General features: G+C 40.7%; 2 protein-coding genes across 3 annotated transcripts; one reads left to right on the top strand and one right to left on the bottom strand.

Annotated features, from left to right (window-relative positions):
• Positions 1–3,142: 3,142 nt before the first annotated feature.
• On the bottom strand, positions 3,143–6,867 carry LOC116037278 (inner ear-specific collagen). Its single transcript, XM_031281107.1, has 5 exons — positions 5,742–6,867; positions 5,173–5,629; positions 4,664–4,753; positions 4,445–4,516; positions 3,143–4,251 (listed from the first exon to the last, which is right to left on the bottom strand). Exons 1-5 carry the CDS (start codon positions 5,988–5,990, stop codon positions 3,368–3,370), a joined length of 1,752 nt encoding a protein of 583 aa, XP_031136967.1. The 5' UTR covers positions 5,991–6,867; the 3' UTR covers positions 3,143–3,367.
• Positions 6,868–10,770: 3,903 nt separating this feature from the next.
• Positions 10,771–19,083, top strand: ppm1la (protein phosphatase, Mg2+/Mn2+ dependent, 1La). Of its 2 annotated transcripts, XR_004898237.1 has the most exons (5): positions 10,771–11,726; positions 15,271–15,445; positions 16,690–16,851; positions 17,709–18,122; positions 18,156–19,083. XR_004898237.1 is itself a non-coding variant. In XM_031281136.2 (4 exons), exons 1-4 carry the CDS (start codon positions 11,328–11,330, stop codon positions 18,062–18,064), a joined length of 1,092 nt encoding a protein of 363 aa, XP_031136996.1. In that variant the 5' UTR covers positions 10,771–11,327; the 3' UTR covers positions 18,065–19,082. The 2 variants fall into 2 exon arrangements, 1 of the variants encoding a protein (XP_031136996.1); XM_031281136.2 differs by having other exon boundaries at positions 17,709–19,082.
• Positions 19,084–23,899: the final 4,816 nt, after the last annotated feature.

Here is a 23,899-nt window from a genome sequence, read left to right as displayed (position 1 = left end):
TCGATACAGCCGACTTTGTCACCACCACAACAGCATCGGCTCTTTAGACATTTCTGAAAACTGAAATTGCTTCCAGAGAGCATCAGAGGCATCCAGGTGTTTGGGGACCTCTCTTGTGCTCTGCTCCGGCTGTGCTGGGACTCCACTGAGGGGCCCCTCTGGGTTAATACCTGTCAAACATTTACCTGCTTCAGTGTTCCTGGCTCTCCAAACACACACAGACTCACAGAAAGAGAGGGATACAGGGAGTGTGTATGAGGGATTGAAAGGGAGGGGATGAGAGGAGGCTTGTGTGTGCGTGTAAATGTGTATACATGTTTGTGAGAGAAGGCTTGTGTGTGTGTGTGTGTGTGTGTGTGTGTGTGTTTATCAGCTCAGTGCAGATGGGTGGCAGAGTGGCTCTTGCAGCCAAATGATTCAGTATGCTAATGAGTTGTTATCTGTGGTGCTGCAGGAACAATATACTGTCTTTCTCACAGTGGGAATCCAGCCTGCTGGGAGCAGATTACACGGCACACACTGCCAAGGTAGTTATTTATATTTTCACACAGAGTTGTAGAAAATACATAAATGCACACACACACACACACACACACACCCACACACACACCCACACACACACACACACACACACACACACACACACACACACACACACACACACACACACACACACACACACACACACACACACACACACACAGATAGTCCTATAAAGAAACAAGCAAAACAACATTTTAACACACACACACACACACACACACACACACACACACACACACACACACACACACACACACACACACACACACACACATACACACACACACACACACACCACCATCATCATCACCACTAACAGCAAACGTAAATATAATGGAAATTTGAGGTAAATGTATGTCCTTCACCAGTAGATGGAGATGCAATTCTAGGCTTTCTCTTTAACAGGTTTCAGTGTAATGTTTCTGTTCACTATTCTTCATAAAATATTAAATATGCCCTTAATTAACGTTAACTTTTCAAAGCCCCCAGAATGTTCTTTTTTCCCCAATCAATAACGTTTCTACATTTTAGAGACATTTGTTAGCTTACAAAAGAATAAAAAAATAAAATCATTCCAACCTTTAGTTACTATCTAACTCATTCCAGAGAGGCACTTTTTTACATATCACATCAGAGTACTAGTATTAATCTGGGTTAATTTATCTTTCTTTTGACTTTAGAACCATACTCAAATCCAGATCTTACACATTGGATTTGGAAGAAAAAAGCTCCTGCTTTTTAATTATTCCTTCATAAAACACACAAACGAACAAACAGGCTGTGTTCGATTATGTTTGTTTGGATGTAATTAAAAATATAATTCCCCCATGTTGAAGTTGAATGTTGAATTCTCCCTTCATGAATACAAAGAAAAACTGCAAGTCTTGTGCAGATTTGTATGGAAATTAATGAGACACGCTAACTGTGAAGTGCATTGTAAAATGAAGGCAAATGAAATATAACACTCCCAGATGTAGGGCCAATTTATTTTTTTATTGTAATTTACCAATGAGTGCGTGAGATAGACTTTGAGAATAATGAAGAAGAAATATAGTGAATTCATAATTGATTTTTCCTTAAATACACAACGTCAAACATGATAACAGAATATTATAACCAAGTCTATCACTTATCCTATTGACATCTCACAAACAAAAAACACCAACACATTCTGGTCATAAATGTAGATATAAACTAGCAATGTAGATTTAGTCACTCTAATTTTTCTTAATCATTCATTTTATAGGAATTTTAATCTTGTCTTGTGCACCTTTTTGTTGAAAAAGCAGCCTAATACATAGTTCATTCCTGTAAATGAAGCCACATTATTGCATAAAAATGGCAGGTACTTCAATCTGCTCAAAACATAACAATATTAACAATATCTCTCTTATAAGGTTTAGTTATTTTACATGTAAGATTGAGATATAGATTTCCAGTGATAAAATATATTCTATTAGAATTGTTGGAGATTTTTGGCAAAGTTAGACAAATGTTCCTGTGTTTCTGTGAAAATCTAATAATTATATAAAACTGAACTATTTTAAAAGTAGAGACGCAGTCTCCCTGCTGTCTTTTTAACAAATACATCACAGCATTAACATGTCTCAGTAACCTCTCAGAGAAAAAAACTACTAAATGCAAATTTATCTTCCAGATGGATTGGTGTTGTGTACAGGAAAAGGAGTCATCATCATTTTAATCTGGAGAGAGGTCTTGACTGTTTAGAGTCTAATGAGATAATGCATTTGTAAAAGTCAAGGCTATTTTTCATTGTACAGTGTGAGTACACCAGAGTATAATTTATAGTGCACTCATCTCTCTCTCTCTCTCTCTCTCTGCTGCAGGGGGTTATCGTCTGTGTTTGGTGCTGAGGCATCTAATCTGTTGTTATGAGTATGTAATGTTAATGTGGGTATTATTTTTTAGTTGTATCCGCTTCTGTGTGATGCTTTTTAAAACCCATATCAGTCTAATGTGTACCTGTGGGTCTGAATCACCTTCACCACTGCCTTGAATCTTCCCTGATAACCAAGATTTCACTCTTTCTGTGCTGGGTTGCCTTACAGGCCCAGTGAATCCCCATGGACCAAATTCACTAACTTAACTGAATCAGAGCTCTGGTGATTAAGTGGCAGTGAGAAATTGTGTACGAGAGTCTGCAAGAATTATCTTTACCATCCTGCTGTGTGAGTGGCATCTGCATTAAATTAAAGGCTCAAGTATTTATCTCCTATCCCCACATGTTGAGTCTTAATTTGTTTTTTTGTGAACTTAAATTGTTTTCTTTTGGAACATCCCATTCTAATTCATTGTCTGCAACCTTTTTATTACTTTCTCTGCACTGATCGCTGCATTTACCAATACCTCTTTACATAACTTGGACACCTTACACCCTCTAGTGGGAACCAAATGCAATTATGCATTATTTACTTCAGTTGTTTCCAAATTTGTATTGGCCTCACTGACACAGAGCTTATCTATTCTAATTGCAATGACTAATGGCTTATGAATTAGCGTTTAGTTCTGGTTCCAAATAAATAAAACTCAAGGGTCATCCATTTCAGGCATAGACATTTTAATGCATTGTTACAAAGAACTGAAGTGTTGCATACAGCAGTATAATCAAGCCTCATCCATCTCCAAATACAGCAAGGCAGGCAAAGCATTTGGTTTGATTAGCACGACAGCAGCGAGCAGATACCAAAGCAGCAGCATGTAGCTGAATCACAAGATAATTTGACAGGGCAGTGCAATAGGCTGAAGGTTGTGCAGGGTCTACAAGAAGTTACACTCATGGCTGATTAAAGGTCAAAGGTTGCAGTCACATGTTTTCCACGTCAGTAGGTTTGTTCTTTGGGTCTGGGTAAAGCAAGAAGCCAGAGAAAGTGCTGTCATCCTCACTGCTGGAGTAAACGCCGTTCCAGTCTCTCAGCGTCTCCAGCCACACCTGGTCGCCTTCAGTCAGATGCATCAGCACGAGGTTGGACGCCTGATCGATGTCCTGGCCGTAGAGAGAATCCCGAGTCCGCAGCTTCCGTACCCCGTTAACAACTAGGGCAGCACGCACGGGCCGGTTGCGCACGGTGATGTGGTAACTGAATAAGTAGACCCCCGGGTATGTGGCATTGAACTTGTTGATTGTTGGGTCCCAGTGCCCCTCCCCGTTGTAAAACACCTTATCAAACTTCACAGGCAGGCCGGGCGGAGGGAAGGACCTGCTGGGGAACAAGCCCACACTGAAGGCAGAGCGAATCTGCTCCACGCTCTCACCTGGTGGGCCTTTAGGGCCCCGGGGCCCACGCCCACCTTTAGCTCCCCTTTCTCCTCTCAGCCCTGCTATGCCCCTCCCTCCTGGAAGTCCTGGGGGCCCTCTGGCACCATTATCCCCCTTCCCTCCTGGAGGCCCTGGCTCCCCTCTCTCTCCCTTGGCACCATCAGTTCCATTTACTCCCGGGGGGCCCATCTCACCTCTCAGACCAGGGGGCCCACGCTCACCCACATCCCCTTTCTCGCCTGGTAAACAGTCGCCTATAGGTCCCTGTTCACCTTTTGGACCCTTTGTCCCAGCTAACCCAGGGGGACCCATAGGCCCCTCTCGCCCGGTGCTGCCCTTAGTCCCATTCAGGCCAGGCTCTCCTCTTTCTCCCGGGTCCCCTTTCAGACTGAAGCCACGTTCGCCTTTCTCTCCTCTGGGGCCCAGATCACCTATAGTAGGTAGAGAGGTTACATTCACATAAGACATGTTTTAATTAGAATGCTTTCATTTTTTTAAATAGTAATATACATTTATACATGTTTAAAGTGTGTACTTATACATATTTTAATCTAATCTAATTCAGTAATCTTAAAAGAGATGACCTAAAGTAATATCTATACAATTTCTACTGAGACCACACACCTTTCTCTCCTGGTTTTCCTGGGATCCCAGGTGCACCAGGAAGACCCATGGGTCCTTGATCACCTTTGTCACCTATGGTAGTTTTGATAAATAAAGCGTAGAAAATGATATCCACAACGTACTTATACAGGACAGCGTTTTGCAAAAAAGGAGAGAGGGATAGATAGACAGAAACGGAGATGCAATCAAAAACTCTCCTGCTGTTAAGCCCCGCTGTACCTATGTCGCCATTGAGTCCGTTGGCTCCAGGTAGTCCTGCTGGTCCTGGAAGTCCTCTTAGTCCTGTGTCTCCCTTCTCTCCTGGTAACCCTGGAAAACAGAGTACAGCATTTCCCTACATTTGTGGAAGACTTGGGTGCACGAATTTGGCGAGGGGTTTAGGGGTCCTCCCTCTAAAGAACTAAAGAAACTAAAGAAAAAATGCAATTTCACATACTTTTTGACCATTATTATTACCATGTCTGTGTCTAAAACGTTGGAAAAACGAGAGGAGATAATAAATAAATAACATTCAAAATGCTTAAAGTCAAAACTGGGGACCAACTACAATCATTAGATCTGAGAAAAGTCATTCAGTTACATACAGTATATTCAGCTTAGGTGGTGCCCAAAATGGATTGGCTGCTGCACCTTAGCCTTATAATGGCAGGGAAAAGCCTGGAGTATGATGGAGGACAAATTTTGACTTTCAAAAGGTAATCTTTCTTGCAAATGATAATCCATCTCACCTAGCGGGCCCCTCTCTCCTTGTGGTCCCGGTGGCCCTCTCTCTCCCATGGGCCCTACGGGGCCTTTCTCTGGCGGACAGCACTCACAGAAGTTGAAGAAGCATTCATTGTAGTCAAGGGTATAGTTTCCAAGGGTGTTCCCGGGGGGCACTACGGCATCGGTGTGGAACTCAGTGGAGAACGTGTCACTGGAGTAGGTGGTGCTGTCTGTAGGGGACAGGGAGTATGCGCCCGTCGTAACCTCAGTTGTCTCATCTGTGTGCAGGCTGCTGGAAGGGGGTGGGGTCGTGGTGGTGGTCCGTCCACCGCTGCTCCCAGCTCGAGGGGGCTTCTTGGTGGTCTGAGGTTTGGGCCAGCGTGTGGTTCGGGCGCTGGAGGCCAGCACGGCCATCAGTACCGCAAGGACAGTTGTCAGGAAAACTACGCGAACGAAAGGCATGCTGAGGGCTACAATAAGCTGTAAGGGAAAAGAGTGGAAGTTTGAAGAATATAGATACAGGTGCAGCGCTTTTTTCTATTGCATCACAGTGCGTTTTTACAATGCGTAATAAAGCGACAAGTTCGTTTACCTGCTGATGGAAATGGCGTTGACTCTTCACTCCATCCGCTCCAACTACTGATTGATGTAGGCTGCCTGCTTCCTTATATTGGCCCGGTAGCCCGAATAGAGAACAAGGGACAGAACACTGGGGGTTATTAAGAGGTAGGTGGGCTGGAAAGAACAGATTATATGACTCCTGAGGGATATGAAATAAAGCAGGTTGTATACAAGGCAAGACTTTATTCTTTGTGATATGGGATAAGATTCCAAGGCCCATGAGTGCACACACTGCTTAAGTGTTGTTCGCACACATGCTTGCTTTGTACACAAACAGCGGAAATATAAGGTTACACACCAAGATACACATTCGCAGAACATGTGTACATGCAAATACAGTATTCACACACAGACTCACACATTGTTGGTAGTGAATAGCATATCATATGAGAGTTACTGGGTGTAACACCTTGTAGTGATCATGCCATTTGGCAGCACCTCAAAGCAGAAAATGGATCACCATACACCCAGTGGGAGAGGGATCAATGTCCCACAACAGACGACGTGGCAACATTAATCTAACCGTTCACCCCCTTGATCAACCCAAAGAGTCCAGTAAACCTCATGGAAACCTGGCCCCACTGAACCAAGCTTTACTGTATGTGTCTCAGAATGTGTGTTGGATGTAGTTTCAAACCTCTGACATTAACTCTGAATGATTCCTCATTGGTTGCCACAAAATCTGATGAGGCGCCATATGATACTGTATGTGGCAAAGAAAACAGATGAACAACTCAGAAGAGCAAAAAGGCAGAGAAGGTCACTACAGACATTTTATAATTGTATAGCTAAGAATGTGAATATCTCCTGACAAATTCAGTGAATACACTACTTTTTTATAGGTGTGTTTTATGTAAGCTGTGCTGTAAACAAGAAACGTTTGAAATACAAGAGAAAAGTAAAATCATTCAGGTTTACATGTAATAACCTAAGCATCATTTCCATTGTCATTGTCAAACAAAAATCACAATCACATCATTCAAACGATTAACTGCAGTTTTGCTACCAAATGTTTGAACGTAGACATATTGTAAATGTAACATATTTTATGTTTACACTATAAAAAAGATATAGTGTAGTATGTCGCAAAAGTGATGAAAAAGTCATGGTAAACTATGTCGAAAAAAGTAATAAAAAAAAAGTCACAATATAGTATGTTGAAATAGTGATGGAAAAAGCCAAATAGTATGCCAGAGAAATTCTGGAAGAACATGCAAACTTCACAAAGAAAGGGCCAGCCCGATCTAAGAATCGATCCTGGGTGAGAGTCTGCAGTGCATAATTTCTGGTGCTAGCCACTATCCCACCAAATAACTCATGTAACAGTCATAGCATAGTTTATCGAAAATCATTATAGCATGGTATGTCGAAAAAAGGGATAAAAATGTCATGGTATAGTATGTCAAAAAAGTGAAAAAAAAAGTCATAGTATAGTATGTTGAAAAAGTCCTAGTAAAGTATGTTGGAAAAAGTCATAACAAAGTTCTACTAAAGTACATTACTTTTCTCTTCATCTATTTGAATTCCACATTCCTGTAAAGTAGGTCTTGAAACTAATAGCACCCTGTAAGATTCAAGCACTCAATCTTCTGTCTTTCAATCTTTCCCTTATCACCCTAAGCTATCTGACCTGACACGAAAGTTATGTTTTTGGGACATTTGTCTCTTAAATTTAGTATATAACACCTCAAAACTTGATGCAAAAATATAAGATTTAAACACTCAACCTTCTGTCTTCCAAACGTTCTCTTATTATCCTAAGCTATCTGACCTGACAGAAAAGTTTATTTTTTTGGCATATTTGACTCTTTTACATAGTATATTGGACCTCAAAACTTACTGAAACATATGAGGATGGAATATGATAATATAATGCATTCCATTCATTCTCTTATCACTCTTAGCTATCTGACCTGACAAAAATATCTATATTTTCATATTTGTCTTTTTCACTTAGTTTATTGGACCTCAAAACACTCAGGCGTCTGTCTTCCAATTAGACAGGAAAGTGAAAAAATCATAGTATAGCATGTCGAAAAAAGTCATAGTATAGTATGTCGAAAAAAAAGTGATAAAAAAGTCATAGTATAGTATGTCGAAAAAAGTTATAGTATAGTATAGTCCAGCCCAGACTGGGAACCGAACTTTGGTGAGAGTCTACAGTGCCTAATTTCTGGTGCTAGCCACAAGGCAAGGCAAGGCAAGGCAAGGCAAGGCAAGGCAAGGCAAGGCAAGGCAAGGCAAGGCAAGGCAAGGCAAGGCAAGGCAAGGCAAGGCAAGGCAAGGCAAGGCAAGGCAAGGCAAGGCAAGGCAAGGCAAGTTTATTTATAGAGCACTTTCTCATACACAGAGGTCATTCAAAGTGCTTTACAGGCAGAAACAACAACAACAAATATACAATTAAGATATATGATCTACATGATCTACACTATCCCACCAAATAACTCATGTGACAGTCATAGCATAGTATGTTGAAAAAAGTGATTAAAAAGAAAATCATGGTATATATAGAATCTCAAAAAAGTGAAAAAAGTCATAGTATAGAATGTCAACAAAAGAAATAAAAAAAAGTCCTACTACAGTATATTATTATTCTCTTCATCCCTGTAAAACAGGTCTTGTAACTAATTGCGCCCTTTAAGATTTGAACACTCAACCTCCTGTCTTCCCATTATTCTCTAATAAACCCAAGCTATTTGACCTGGCACAAAAAATATGTTTTTGGCATATGTGACTCTTTCACTAAGTGTGTTGGATCTCAAAACTTGCTGAAAGATGTAAGATTGGAACCCTCTGTCTTCTGATCATTCTCTTATCACGCTCTGCTATCTGACCTGACAGAAAAGTCTACGTTTTGACTCTTTTACATAGCATATTGGACCTCAAAATTTACTGAAACATATAAGATTTGGATCTTATCACTCTAAGCTATTTGACCTAACAAAAAAAAAGTTATATTTTTTTCTTTCACTTAGTTTATTGCGCCTCAAAACTTATATTAGATTCAACCACTCAACCTCCTGTCTTCCAATTAGACAGAAAAGTGAAAAAAGTAATAGTATAGCATTTCGAAAAAAAATTCATAGTATAGTATGTCGAAAAAAGTCATCAGTGTGGCCTCTATCAGCAGATTTAAACAGTTGATAAAATGTTTATACTCTTCGTCCTAAAAGAAGACAGAAACATGATGGGACTGACTTCTTCCTCTGAGGTGATTTATTGAGTTCAGGCACAGGCTTTTATCCATAAGAGACTCCTTTATGAAACAGAAAAAAAAAAAAAAAAAAAGGCGAAATTTGGATTTGAACTCTCAACTTTCAGAATACAGAGCAGTTTCTTAACCAGTTGAGCTCACAGGACTCTGGAAAGTTACTTCAATATTTCAACTATGGTTCAACTTCACAGAGTCGCTTCACTTCTGTGAAACAGGTTGTAGGTTATTTTATGGATAGATAAATGCATTACACTATATTAAAGGGTTTGATTGGTTATCAGTTATGTCTTGGCAAGTATAAAGTTTTTTTTTAAGGATTATCTGCACATTTAAGATGTTTTAATGCATTATCTCCATGTTTGAGAGTTTTTAAGGGAAGAGAACAATGTTGATGAAGGTGAAGTTTCTTCTTTCTCTTTGGATCTTTATGGTTATCAGCCTCAGAGATGGTCCAGTGGGGATGGATGCCGACCGACAACCAGGAGACACATGTTCAAAACCCGCCTCAGGTATATCACTCAGAAGTGCTTGTGAAGAATGCATGTGGTTTCAATTGTGTAAGACAATTTGAACTTATGAATTTCAACTTGCGAATGTACAGCAATGATTTCAACTTAGAAATTTCCAGCGATGATTTCAACATGCAAATTTAAAAAAAGGTCATGATATAATATGGCAAAAATAGTCATAGTATGTCGATCAAAGTGATAGTATGTCAAAGAAAGTCTGGAATAACATTCAAACCACAAAAAAAAGGGCTAGGATTCGAACAGTGACTACTTGCTGGTGCTTTTTTGGAGTGTGGCAAGCCACTGTGCTACCAAATAAAGTATGTTAAAAACAGTCACAGTATAGTATGTTGTAAAAAGGCATTAAAAAGTCATAAAAGAAATAATAAAACAGTCAGAGCATAGTATGTTAAAAAAAAGTCATGGTATAGTACTGTATGTCGAAAAAAGTCATATGTCAAAGAAAGTGAAAGTATAGTTTACATAGGAAAGACGGTTTTTGTGTGTGTGTGTGTGTGTGTGTGTGTGTGTGTGACTGAAATGCCTTGTGACGTTGATGGGACTGTCAGAGATGTATTACTCCAGAGAGCCACCAGAGGGCGGTGGTTGGTCAAACCAATGACTGCTGTAACAACATCTGAACAAAGGCCCATTAATAACTGGGCAATAATAGCCTATATTATAATCTATAATTAGTTATTATTGTGCCATTACATTTTTATTTGAATTCACATGTTGCTGCATGTAGGCTATTTACTTGATGTGCGTGTGTCTACACACGGATTCTATTCTGAACTATATTCTATTCTAGTCCTAGTTTTACATTCCAGTTGGTCATAACAAGTCAGCAGGGCAATAATGTTCCGTGATGAATGGAAGATAATATGGAGTGAAAATGTATCTAGTTATTTATTTATTTTTTAAGCATTTCCGCCTTTAATGGACAGGTCAGATCGGTGAGAAATGGGAGACAGGGGGGGGGGGACATACGGGAAATCTTCACATATATGTTATGACATCATCATTTCATTCCGCAGACCGCGTCACTGGATCCAAAGTTTTGCTCGTCCGTCCTATAAGCTTGCAGCTGCGCACTCTTGTCAGCGCACATTACGTCAGAAGAATGAGCCAGTGTCAAGCTGGTCACTATAAAAAAAAATAATTCTGCTAAATACTTTCAAAATAAAGCTCTGGCTTTAAAAACATCCATTGTTCACCAGAGAGCAGCGCCTTCTCGTGTTTTGATTTGTTAACAGAACCACATATGACTTCCGGGACACCTGTCTTATTCTCACTCTCCTTTGGAGGTTTAACACAGCTCCAAAAATGGAGGTGTGTGTGAAAAATGCGGAGACTGAATAGACACAGGCTATCCGAGAGAAGAAACGGGGTCAGCGGCGGAAAAGGAGGACATTGTCGGCTCTCGCCCCCCCGGTGACTCCCATGTCTCTCGTCGGGGTGGGTCTAACCCAAAATATTCGTCATCCTACAATGGGCTGTGAGAGATCGACTCAACTCGGAGAATCCTCTCGCAGCTGTATAGCCGAAGATAGGACCAAGACGGACCGAGTCGATGACCGTGGCCTGTCCGCTTTTGTTCCGCGCCTCTCGGCCCGGCGTCCCGGCAGTCTGCCGTGCTTTGCGCAAATGCGGTCGGCGTAGAGAAGACAGGCCTCCGAGGAGCACTTTCAATGTTGAAATCCAGTCTTTGTCAGTCAGCGTAGTAGGCTAGTGAATCGATTTCTTCATAGTTCCGCTGAGCGGATGAATTGAGCCAAAAGAGAGAGAGAGAGCGAGAGAGAGAGAGAGAGAGACTGCAGTTCTGGTGCGTGTGATGATAGGAGACACAATGACGCTCTTGTCTCTTCTGGGTCGGATTATGCGTTATTTTCTCCTCAGGCCTGAGACATTGTTTCTGTTGTGCATCAGTCTGGCGCTGTGGAGTTATTTCTTTCACACGGACGAGGTGAAAACCATCGTCAAGTCCAGCCGGGACGCCGTGAAAATGGTGAAAGGGAAAGTGGCGGAGATGATGCAGAATGACCGGCTGGGAGGCCTCAGTGTCCTGGACGCAGAGTTCTCCAAAACCTGGGAGTTCAAGAGTAACAACGTAGCCGTGTACTCCATACAGGGGAGGCGAGATCACATGGAGGACCGCTTCGAGGTGCTCACCGACATCACCAACAAGAGCCACCCGTCCATATTCGGGATATTTGACGGTCACGGTGGAGAGGTAGGCTGGGAGGGAGAGGGTACGCAGGCCGATGTGATATATGTGACTATAAGCTTGTTTGGACTCAGACCCAAAGATCTGCTGCTGCAGTGGAGTTCGCATCATTTGGATTCAGAGCAGGTAGAAACAGGCTGGAAGATCTTTGGAGAAAGCAAACAGTAGATTAATATTTGCTGCTTTTTAGGCGTAGGCCTACTCAATAAAAACCTATTCTAACCCCATAATTAATTTAGATAAATGTATCATATAATGAGATAGAAAATAACAATAGGACAAGGCCAACTCTCTGTTTAGCACCATTTCAGGTTTTTATAGGAACGCAGTTATTTTGGGGCACAGATATGCTACTTGAGTTCCTCACTTCATACTCAACCAATTTTCAACAATTCCCCTCCCTCCCCTCCATCATTGTATTCTTTTGTGTAAACATCTCCTCCATCCCACTGCCAAATCACGGAGTTGACTTTGGATTCATCACAAAGACTGTGTGTGTGTGTGTGTAGTGTGTGTGTGTGAGTGTGAGTGTGAGTGTGCGGGTTAGTGATGTGTTAAGGTTTTGTCTTTTCTTTCCTCCACTCCCCTGTGTTGTCGAGGGTCACTGGTTTCTCATGGCTGCCTATGAACCATGTGTCCTGGACGCCATCTGTCACCCCCGCCCCCAGTCCCCCAGAGGTTCCAGTGTACGACATATTTCACTTAATGATACTGCTTAAGGTTATAATTTAGAGCCCAGTCTTCTTGTTTCACATCGGTTATTGTTATTTCTTCATTAATGAAGAACAGATATTTAGATTGCAAGCAAATCTTCACTATAGTGAGTCGAACAATGACTAGTCCATCACAATTTCCCAGAGCCCACAGTAACATCTTCAGATGCTTGTTTTGTCAGGGGAAAATCAGTATATATTCACATTTGAGAGGCTGGTGACGCAGTGACAGTTTTGGCATTTTTGCTTAAGAAATTACTTCCTCTATTCTCTAAGGTGTTTTCTAATTTGAGTTCAGTTCTAGTTTGAAAAAAATATTTTAACACACATTCATCAATGCATATTCATCTAGTAATTTCAAATATATTTTGAAAAAGCACCTTTTCAAGCTCTGTGTACAAAGTGGTATTATGTAACTTAAAGATGAATGGCATGACTGGCATACTACTTTTATCATATCTCTCACATTCTCTTAATCCAAATGTTCTCCTGCTGGTTTAACGTCAAGTCACACCAGAACATTCACCCCTGTGTCTGGCATGCTGTACATCTGCATTTTCTCTCATTTGATTACAGAAAACATAGTAAGGGAACTACCTGTTTTCTTTTTGAAAAGATTAGTTGCACGAGTTGACGTTGGGTTGTGTTCAACCATAGAGAGGAAAACAACAAACAGAGAGCAGAGTGTGTTTACCTATCTGGATTGCTCCTTCTATTCCTGTCCCATATACAAATATTTATTTTTCCCGTCTGTCCTGACATCTCTCACTCTTTCTCCCTCCTTTTCACTTTTTCTTTCCTGCATGTTTTTCTTCCTGTTGTATCTATGCGTTCATATGAGTTTGTTTTGTTGTCCCCTCCTTTTTTTCTGTCAGTAGTCACAGTCATATGAGGTTTGTACTAAATAAGAATGGGTCACTCTGACATCGGATTCAGCTATGACAGACCAGATACACACACACAATCACACACACACACACACACACACACACACACACACACACACACACACACACAGTGTTCCCAGTCTAAAAACTAAGCACTAACAGTAAATGCAGACATGGGTCTAATGTTGATGGGAAAGCTGTGTTTACCTTCTGGGACTCTCAATGCTAATGATGTTGTTGGTAAATATTACTGCATGCGTGGGTCTCCTTGGGCATTTATTTACTGTGCATTTTCATGTAGTTTGGCACAACTGTAAACACAAACTCACACAAATCTCCCCAATATTAAATTAAGTCTTGCCGCCAAACCAAATATGGCCCGATAGAACAGGCTGTCTCTGGCAGTTTCAGTGTGTTCTGGCTCTGAAAATATGCAGGACATTTCTCAAACGCTTCTCTGTTTTCCTTTTTTTTTTCTGTATTTTTATCGAGACAGTAAGTTATGGCCCAGAATTATAAAAGTCAGCACAAGCTGCTGCTCCCCTTTCGCCATGATTTACTGAGACTATTTGCTGTTGAAGCAAGAACTTTTGACTAGGTAACAGGCTTTCACACTACTTTGCTGCATAATATTGAATTTATAGTTATACACTGACTTGAGGGGCAAATAGGATTTAAATAAAGCAGCGATGTCAATGAGAGATTACTCAACCTGTAATATAACATTGGTCCAACATCTTACATTCAATCATTAAATCCTCAGACAGTGAGGAATTTGAGTCATTTATGAAGTCTAAAACTGCACTGGCCCTGGCCTTTTCAGCTGTTTACGACAAATGGAAATTTACACTTGAAGCACTTTTCCTGATCAAGACTCACTGAGTGCTTCTCTCCAATTAATAAATGAATGAGTACACTTGTCAGTAAAAGAGAGAGAGAGAGGGGGAATGGGGGGCCGAGAGATGGTCACACTCTAGTGATCATTAGGAATATTAAATCACGTCCAGGTCTCGTTACTTCGTTGTATTTTACTCCCAATACCATTTAAGTAATGATACACATTTTCAGTAGAATTACACTGGTTGTTAGTTTTAGTATGCGTATGAATAAAATGCTGCAGAGACTTTTAAAGACAAACTCTTGCACCGCATGTTTATATTGGCTCAGTTTATTTGGCTGTATTTTGGTAAGTATTAATCAAAACTAAAATGCATGGTCATATTCATAAAAAGCTTTCGGACTGAAGGGTCAACATTGAAATAAGACTGAATTAATGTGTGCCGTAGCACATCATCAGAAATATGAAATGCATATGAAATATGTACTCCATATCAACCAGGACATTAAGATGGACCTCATTTTTCCATTTCAGATTTGATTCGACAGCATTAGCATAATGGAAATCTTGGCAGAGAAAATGAGGAAGGAAGCAGATAACTAAGGGCAGGAGGAGGAGGAGGGCAGGTGGGATGGAGAAAGAGGAGGTTGTTCAATAATTCAGCACAGAGCACCTGCTGTATGAAATGAAAAAAAAAAACACTTAAACTCTAAATGAGTTGTTGTTCTCTCATATTACCTGCCAACCACAGGGGGAAACAGCCACTTACTGTATATGAATAAGAAGAACAGGCTTTTCTTAGCTTGATTAGTAGAAAATGAAAGCACCAAAAATAACTTTCTTTAAAGCAGTATTTTGGCTCTTTGGGGGCACCAGAACAAGTTTTAAATACATTTTTACATATACATACATATAAACATAATAAAGTTGTAATGTCGAACAAGTTAGTGAAGAGTTGCCTATTTACACATCCAGACTGATTGTATTTGAAGTCGGAGCTGAAAGGCGTAACTTTCTGTAGGGCTGAGGGTAACTGCTTTGCCTTTACTCATCCATCTGTCTTCCTCCCTGTGTCTCTCCCCCCCCCCCCCCCCCCCCCCCCCCCCCCCAAGGCTGCAGCTGACTATGTGAAGGCCCACCTGCCAGACTCCCTGAAGCAGCAGCTGCAGGCCTTTGAGAGAGAGAAGAGAGATGGTGCTCTCTCTTACGGCAGCATCCTGGAGCAGCGCATCCTGACCGTGGATCGTGAGATGCTGGACAAGCTCTCTGCAAACCACGATGAAGCAGGTCAGGTGTGTGTGTGTGTGTGTGTGTGTGTGTGTGTGTGTGTGTGTGTGTGTGTGTGTGTGTGTGTGTGTGTGTGTGTGTGTGTGTGTGTGTGTGTGAGTGAGTGATAGGAAGAGTTGGAAAATCAGAAAGCTGGATGAGGGTTTTGGGAAATGAAAATAATCAGCTGAAGTGTTTAGTGAAAATACACCCCAAACTCCCACACACACAAATGAAGTATACAAACAAATATGTTACAAAGTGTTTTAGCAGGCGTGCACTTTACATGTATTGTAATACATTTGAATCCAAAACATTTGCATAAAATGTTGTGCACCCTGGCCTTGGTTAAAGTAGAGAAGTTGAAATTGCGTCTTCAAGCTCTCGTTTCTTTCGGCATTCACTCTCTCTGCCTCTTACAGGACACGATGTGTCGCAACACCTCACTGATCACACAAAATCTCACAATTTCCTGTACAATATCCTCTTAGCACAGGTTCCCTCTCTATACACTTTTAATACTGACTGAGTGAAACTGCTGAGTTGTAACATTATGCTGCAGCTATTATGCTGTAGTTGATACTCTTTGCTCTGATGGCAAATTCAGAGCTACGGTCCACATTGATCCGTTGGTGGTATTTGATACATCTACCTCAAGAAACGGCTGTTTTTTGGCCTATTGTTTTTCGGTGTTGATTGGTTTGGTGGCAGTCTGGCATTGTGTCAATTCAGCATATGATACACTTATGACTCTCTCTCTCTAATCCTTATAAATCACTGTATTTATTATAGTGTGGAACATCAAAGGAAATATAATAGTGACAGATATCATACCAGAGATCTCTTGACCGTTTCATTCCTGGAGATATATTATACTGACATTCTGGACTCTGTCCAAGAATGTTGTAAGACTCATTGTTATCTTTGCCTTTTACTGCCTCTGTATAATATGCCAAACCTTAACCAAACATTGACTTTCTGTCTCTCATTTGCTCTCAACAGCTGCCGTAAGCAACACTTGTTTTGTTTTGTGTGATAAATGTAATCTGGCACAAATATTTGCAAATACCTGGTATGGATTATTTTCACTTGCAACATAGGGCAGTAGGATAGCAAAAAAAATGTGGTCAACCCCTAGCCTCTGTTACTGTTTAAAATAAACACGCAACCACATTTGATTCAGAATTGTTGTAACATTTACTAAAAACAGATTTCTCAGCTGTTTCCTTTAATTTTTTGTCTTTCTCTTCTATTCTCCCGTGCAGGAACGACATGCCTAGTAGCGCTGCTGTCAGACAGAGAACTCACAGTGGCTAACGTTGGAGACTCTCGTGGTGTGTTGTGTGACAAAGATGGGAACGCTGTTGCACTATCACACGACCACAAGCCGTACCAGCTCAAAGAGCGCAAGAGGATCAAGAGGGCAGGTATATGATGAGAGAAACAACCCTGCAGTATAAATCACATACTGAATGCACCTGTACTGCACTCTTATGTGGATGCATTTAGGCTCCTTGGATACCATCTGTTGGTCTGTTTAGGAACAGCATTGTGTTAAACAAAGCACAGGGTCAGATTTAGATGAAATAGATACCTAAGCTGTGTGATTTAAAGGATTTTCAAAGGCGAGCTCTGCCTATCAAGTTATCACAAATCACTCCAGTATTTACGACAGCTTTTTCCAGCTCAGTTTAGTTTTCTGTCACTGCTGTCCAGTGGTGGAATGTAACTAAGTACATTTACTCAAGTACTGTACATAAGTACACATTTAAGGTACTTTACTTGACTCTTTTCTTTGTGTGCCACTCTCTACTTCTACTCCACTACATTTCAGAGAGACATATTGTTCTTTTTACTCCACTACATTAATTTGACAGCTTTAGTTACTTTACAAATTAAGGTTTTTGCACACCAAACACATGCAGTCTACAAAATACTGTATGATGTTTTATTATAAATGAAACTAACCAACAATATAGCAGCCTACTAGTCCAGCTGAAATGATTTGCCGATTAAACACTGCATTGACTACTTTTACTTTTAATATTTTAAGTACATTTTCCAGATGATACTTACATACTTTTACTTAAGTAACATTTTCAATGTAGGACTTAATAGAGTATTTTTACAGTGTGTTAGTAGTACTTTTACTTAAAGGACTTTAAAGGACCCGTAAAGGATCTGAATACTTCTTTCACCCCTGGGTCCGTCATATCCAGTATGTCCACATTAACAGATCATAAACTGTGCCTAACCTTTTTTATTCTTATTTCTTCACTTCCAGGAGGTTTCATCAGTTTTAATGGATCCTGGAGAGTCCAGGGAATCCTGGCTATGTCCCGCTCTCTAGGGGACTACCCGCTGAAGAACCTCAACGTAGTCATCCCCGACCCCGATGTCATGACCTTTGACATGGACAAGCTGCAGCCAGAGTTCATGATCCTGGCATCAGATGGCCTGTGGGACGCTTTCAGCAACGAGGAGGCCATTCGGTTTGTCCGCGAGCGTCTGGACGAGCCTCACTTCGGCGCCAAGAGCATCGTCCTCCAGTCTTTCTACCGCGGCTGCCCCGACAACATCACTGTCATGGTGGTGAAGTTCAAAAGTGGAGCTGGGGGGAGCAGCAAGGCAGGGGAGTAGGTCAGGCTCAAGTTTAGGGCTCACATTGTGATCAATGTTTTCAATGATTTTCCACATCTTCTGGATGGAGCAGCGAGTGCGATATCCCAGTAGGACTGGAGGAATTTAAAAGTTACTGAGAACTGTACAAGTGCACGCACACACATACACACATACGCACACATGCGAAAACACGTTCAAATTAGGTTTTGTTTTGTTTGTAGGTTTCTGATTGAGATAAGGGCATTTAAACACAATACAGATATCATAACCATCTGCAAACTTCATAATGAAAACCTGAAAAAATATTGAAGTTATCCAACAGTGGAGATGCATAAACACAGACAGACACCAGGCAGGGGATTCTTTCTCTTAACCAGCACACTTTAGACTGTGATTTATTTACTACTGTATACCGTTAATGCACATGAATGGTACAGCTCCACTGGAGGCTTCTTCACAGGAGCCTTCAACTAGTGCCTATTCAAAAACTACTGTGCAACCACAGGAAGCTATTGAAAAAGTATTTGCTAAAACACCACCCTGCTTGCTGCATTTTGTTGATGCTCTCAAGTAATGTAATGTATACATACTGTTACATTTTTGATGTGGAAAATGTCAAACATAAAAAGACTCCAGTGGATCCATACCTTTTATTTAACTTGAAGTGATGCTGCACCTAAAATCTAACTTTTGAGTATCAACTACTGGCCGCCTGTAGACTTAAATGGTAGCTGTTAACCATCTGTAGTTTCACCCTCTGGCTGCAGTCAGCTTTGAACAGTGTCACAATACTCACTCACAATACTGCTGCTGCTCTGTGGGTTGGATTTCATTCAACATTTAGGTGCTTACACATCTAAAAATGAAAGAGAACTGTCTTTAAGTTAAAGCAGACACAAAATCTGTGGCCAGGTTGGCTCAGTGGGTAGAGCAGGCGCTTATATATTTATGAGGTTATAAGGTTTATGCCTCGACGCAGAGGTCCAGGGTTCGACTCCGACCTGTGACGATTTCCTGCATGTCTTCCCCCTCTCTCTCCCCTTCCTCACCTCTCCTGTCCATTAAAGGTGGAAAAGCCCAAAGAAATAATCTTTAAAAAAAAAGCAGACACAAAATCAAAACTGTAAATGTTTATGCAGGAAACTAAAGAATTGTGAGATGGAATATGAAAAGCGGACACGTGAGTAATTTGAATTACAAAAAAAGTAAGTTTGTAAGTAATGTGATTCCATTTTAAAATGTAATAAATAATTTATCATTTAAAGGTGGAATAAGAAAACAGAATTAGTAATTGGCAAATTTAATCTTTTTTTTTACTTTCAGTTTTTTAAGGGATTTTAATGTAGATTAACTCAACAATTTATAATAACTATTTTTTTTTTTTTTTTTAAAGTTGATCAATTTATGGATGTAACTGTTTGCAGCAGCCAACCAGCAAAACAATGAATGAACCAATGAATGTGCTCCTCAGGCCACTTTTGTTCTTGAAGGCTGAAACTGCAAAATTTGACTTCCACTTTTTCAGTAAACCGAAGGTTAGTGATACTCAGAAGATAGATTTTGGGTTGTAGTATTTCTTACTTACTATTTGTTTCTAACATACAACACATGCACACAGACACACAAACAGTTATGTCAAAAGTTGCACTTTTCAGATGTTTATTTTTTGGAATGGTGAATTGTTACATATACACTGTATGTCCTCAGTAATACAAGAGGGTTTTAATGTATGTACAACTTCCTGTTTACTTCCTGACCTTAACCTCTTGGTGGAACTAATGTAAGCTGTTCAATCAAAGTTGTTTTACACCATCTGTATCAGGGCATGTGCTTTGGCTGATCCATGTTCATGAACAAAGTACGTACATACAGTATGTATCCATTGACACGTTGGCTGCCTTTTGACCTGAAAGCACGAAACAGGAGGTGCAACAGACTTCCACACCTCTGCTGCCATGAGAAACCGACGCATGGTGACCTGTACAGCCGGAATGCTAGTAGCTGGTAACATGATATGCTCCTGAAGCAATACAGCTGGTGTCATCATCAGCAACAACCTGTCAAGGAAGGTTACAGTAAACCAGACTTATACTTTTTTATGTTCAACTATGTTTTACAACTGTTTCATGACCTTTGCATCAATTGAGAGAAGTCTTTTTTTTATTTAAGAGTTTACCTAATGCCTTATTTGTTGTTGATTTTTTTTTTTTTGGTGTCTGGCGGATTGCCAAATCAATATACTGTATATTGTGTGTCCTTCTGTACATGAGCAAAAGTTTACAAAAAAATGACCCATCCCTTTAATTTGAGAAGCCGTCAGTGATTCACACATGGTGAGCGGATGCGCAGTGTATAAAGAAAAAGCAGTGTAAAACAATTCTGTATGTAAACTATCAGTATTAAACGAACTCTTTCATCTGGAATATGTTTCCCCCCTTCAGTCTTTATTATCTCAGAGCCAGCTGGGCTGCATTAACTGTGCAGCACGCTCACCAAAACACACCAACTCTTTATTTTCAAGGGTCCTTTTTAAATAAGGTATCTAAGCAGTTTTTCAAAATGTATTTGTTTCAACCACTTATTCATTCATATACTATACTTATATATATATATATATATATATATATATATATATATGTGTGTGTGTGTGTGTGTGTATATATATATATATATATATATGTGTGTGTGTGTGTGTGTATATATATGTGTGTATATATATATATATATATATATATATATATATATATATATATATATATTTAGCCTGCCTCTATAGTTATGCTATTATAACTCCAGACTGCTGCTGGGGAAGTTCCTTCCTTCCAAGGACACAATGAGCTGCTCCCTCTTCTCTCTTTTCACTTGTCTCCTTTTGTGTGCATCTTAGTCCCAGAAATGCTTGTTACTAACCTAGCTCTGGGGAGTTTTCTCCCCGGAGTCCCTATGTTTCTTCTTCACCCAGAATATCGCCTTGGAATAGGGTGGCACCTAGACCGGGGTCTCGGGTGCAGCTGTCGCTATGGACTTACTACACCCTGCTACGCTCTGCGATTCCCCGCAGTGTCCGACTGCGTCCTGCTGCGTCCAACCACATCCACCCAGGCTGCTGTGCCACACCACACCCCATAACACCCTGCTGTGCCCTACTATGACATGAACTACTACGACTACCACTGTGGCCACTGTTCCACTATCTTTATTGTGACTATTATTGCCACCATTCATCACACCCCCAACTGGTGCCGTCAGACACCGCCTACCAAGAGTCTGGGTCTGTCCGATGTTTCTTCCTAACAAAAAAAGGGAGTTTTTCCTTGCCACTGTCGCACTAGCTACTGCTAATGCTTGCTCTTGAGGCAACCACTGTAATAGTTGGGGCTTCGTAAACTACAGAGTGTGGTCTAGACCTACTCTATTTGTAAAGTGTCTCGAGATACCTCTTGTTATGATTTGATACTATAAATAAAATTAAATTGAAATTGAATTGAATTGTATATATATATATATATATAAGTATAGTATATGAATGAATAAGTGGTGGAAATAAATACATTTTGAAAAACTTTGAAAAAGCTTAGATACCTTATTTAAAAAGGACCCTTGAATGTCAGTTCAAGGGTCACTACATGTCAGTGCATTTTACCACATTAATGCACTGAAGCAGTTGAGTAATAAGTGCCTTGCTCAAAGGTATTCTTCCCATCTTCTGCGTTTTATCACCTCTCCAGGACTTTGAATCAGCTGTGCTCTCTTGCCACCAACCACCTGTTTATTGTAAATTATTTGGCGATGCACAATCACAAAAGAATGAGGAGAGAGAGAGAGAGAGAGAGAGAGAGAGAGAGAGAGAGAGAGAGAGAGAGAGAGAGAGAGAGAAAGGTTGGGGGAAACAAGTGACGTCTTCTGAGTGTTTCCGGGATGCCTCTTTCGGACCACAAATAGCTTTCCATGCCATGACTCTGCCATTCAGTGTGCATGGTAACTCAACCCCGCTGCAGCCCGCAGGGGCGCAGGCAGCTCGGAAGCACTCGGTCATATCAAGTTTATTGACGCTCTTTACCAGGTGGAGATACTCAGAATAGCTCGGACATAGACTCATCCAAATGTCTAAGAGCCGTGTTGCAACATTGAGACGTCTGATAACCATACAGCCGACTGTGTCTTTCCATAAGTGTGTCACACTACAACCTTACGGGAACTCGTTGTCCTATAATATTTAGGCTAGATTTGGCACTTAATAAGTGAGACAAGTGCGGGCAGCCACCAGAGGAAGAGAGTTGACATTCAGCCAACCCTCAGACGTAAGCACGAATTAAACATTTCTGCTTTCGATTCACTTTGAATTTAGGTTACAATATGGGTCAGCAAGGCTCCAAATCCTCCATAGAAGCGCGGGTGATTTTCCACAGCGTTGGCACAGTGGACATGTATCAGCGGATCGACGCTTGTTGTACTCCAGCCTCCGTTGTCCACATTCAGAAGAAGGTGACCAGTCAGCCGGCTTGTCTTCACTCTTCCCCCCGGGCAATGGAGAAGTCAACCCCCCATTCTTGGACCCAAAGCCGCTGTGAAGCCGGGGGACTGGTGTACGTGATGGACAATCCAACCGGCGGCGTGTGGGTGAAGCCGGGAGAGAACTGGCTCAGATCTTGATACAAAACCTAAATCCCCAGATGATATTATTCGATGGAATTAAGGGAAGCGCCCCGTAGGCTACTTGGACACTCTGTGTCATTTTTAAGCTCTGACGTTTTCCGAGCAGCAGGATGCCGCTGATGCTGATTTGGGTTCGAGGTGCTCCATCATGGCGCATTCACACTGCAGCGCGCGGAATCAAGGTGTATTTAAATCGTCTTCGAAACATGGAAGAGTTGGCTGGACTGATCACTTTAATTTATTGATTTAGTCTATATGAGACATTCACGTATTCAGTGTCAGACTGAGGAAGATGATGAGAGGAGGCGAAGATTGCCATGTGTCACGCGCACTGAGATAACGTGTTTTCTTTGGGAAATTGTTTGTTTCCAACATAACTGTGAGCTATGTTTGTTTAAGTTAGAAAGAATGAATACACCTAAGTCCTTTTTGTTGTTGAATGTTCAGAAGAATGAGGAGTAGATCAAATGAAAGAAGGGAGTTTGGGTTAAGTAAGTAAGTAGAGTTGCCCTACTTTTTTGTGTAAACGCATTGTGATGACAGCTAACGTCAACCACTCTGCTATAAAGAGGGGTTTATAATCACAGTGCACTTTGGCCAACTGTGTTAAGGGAAACAAGTGCATCCTTCCAATGGCTGACCAACCTTCATTTGTTTTCCTTCCTTTTATATTTGACTGTATCATCTTTTTAGAATTCAATATATTACTGTATTTAATATCTTACAGACATCTTTTAAAAATACATGCTTTTATATATATATATTTATTTATTTTGATGGTTTAGTTTGAATGTGGACTGGATGTCAATGGTGACCCATCTTTAGATTTAGGACAATGTGTCCCTCAGTAACTGAAGGATGTCACAGCAACATAATGTCCAAAGGGGTTTATGTCCTCCTTTTGTTTTTTTGTTTTTGAGGAGCTCTGGAAACTTTGAGGTTGTTTGGTGAAAGTGGTTCGTCTGAGGAATACAACCTCCACTTGACATTTCACTTTTCTGTCAAGATGGATGGACTGTTTGAAATTGTTTTGTATGTTGAAATAAAGGATTTAAAGACTTTAACCGCCATATTATTTTATTTATTTAAGAGAAAGGCAGTGCTGGTTCAGTTAGAAACTGCATTTCTTTCTTTGGCAGGTGAAGTCTAGATAAGTGTTCCATGTTTACCCATTGATTGTCACTTGCACTGAGACAA

The sequence above is a fragment of the Sander lucioperca genome, chromosome 9 (assembly GCF_008315115.2).
Source record: "Sander lucioperca isolate FBNREF2018 chromosome 9, SLUC_FBN_1.2, whole genome shotgun sequence".
NCBI classification, from domain to species: domain Eukaryota; kingdom Metazoa; phylum Chordata; class Actinopteri; order Perciformes; family Percidae; genus Sander; species Sander lucioperca.
Note: the sequence above shows the minus strand (reverse complement) of the source record. Positions and strands in the feature narration are given on the sequence as shown.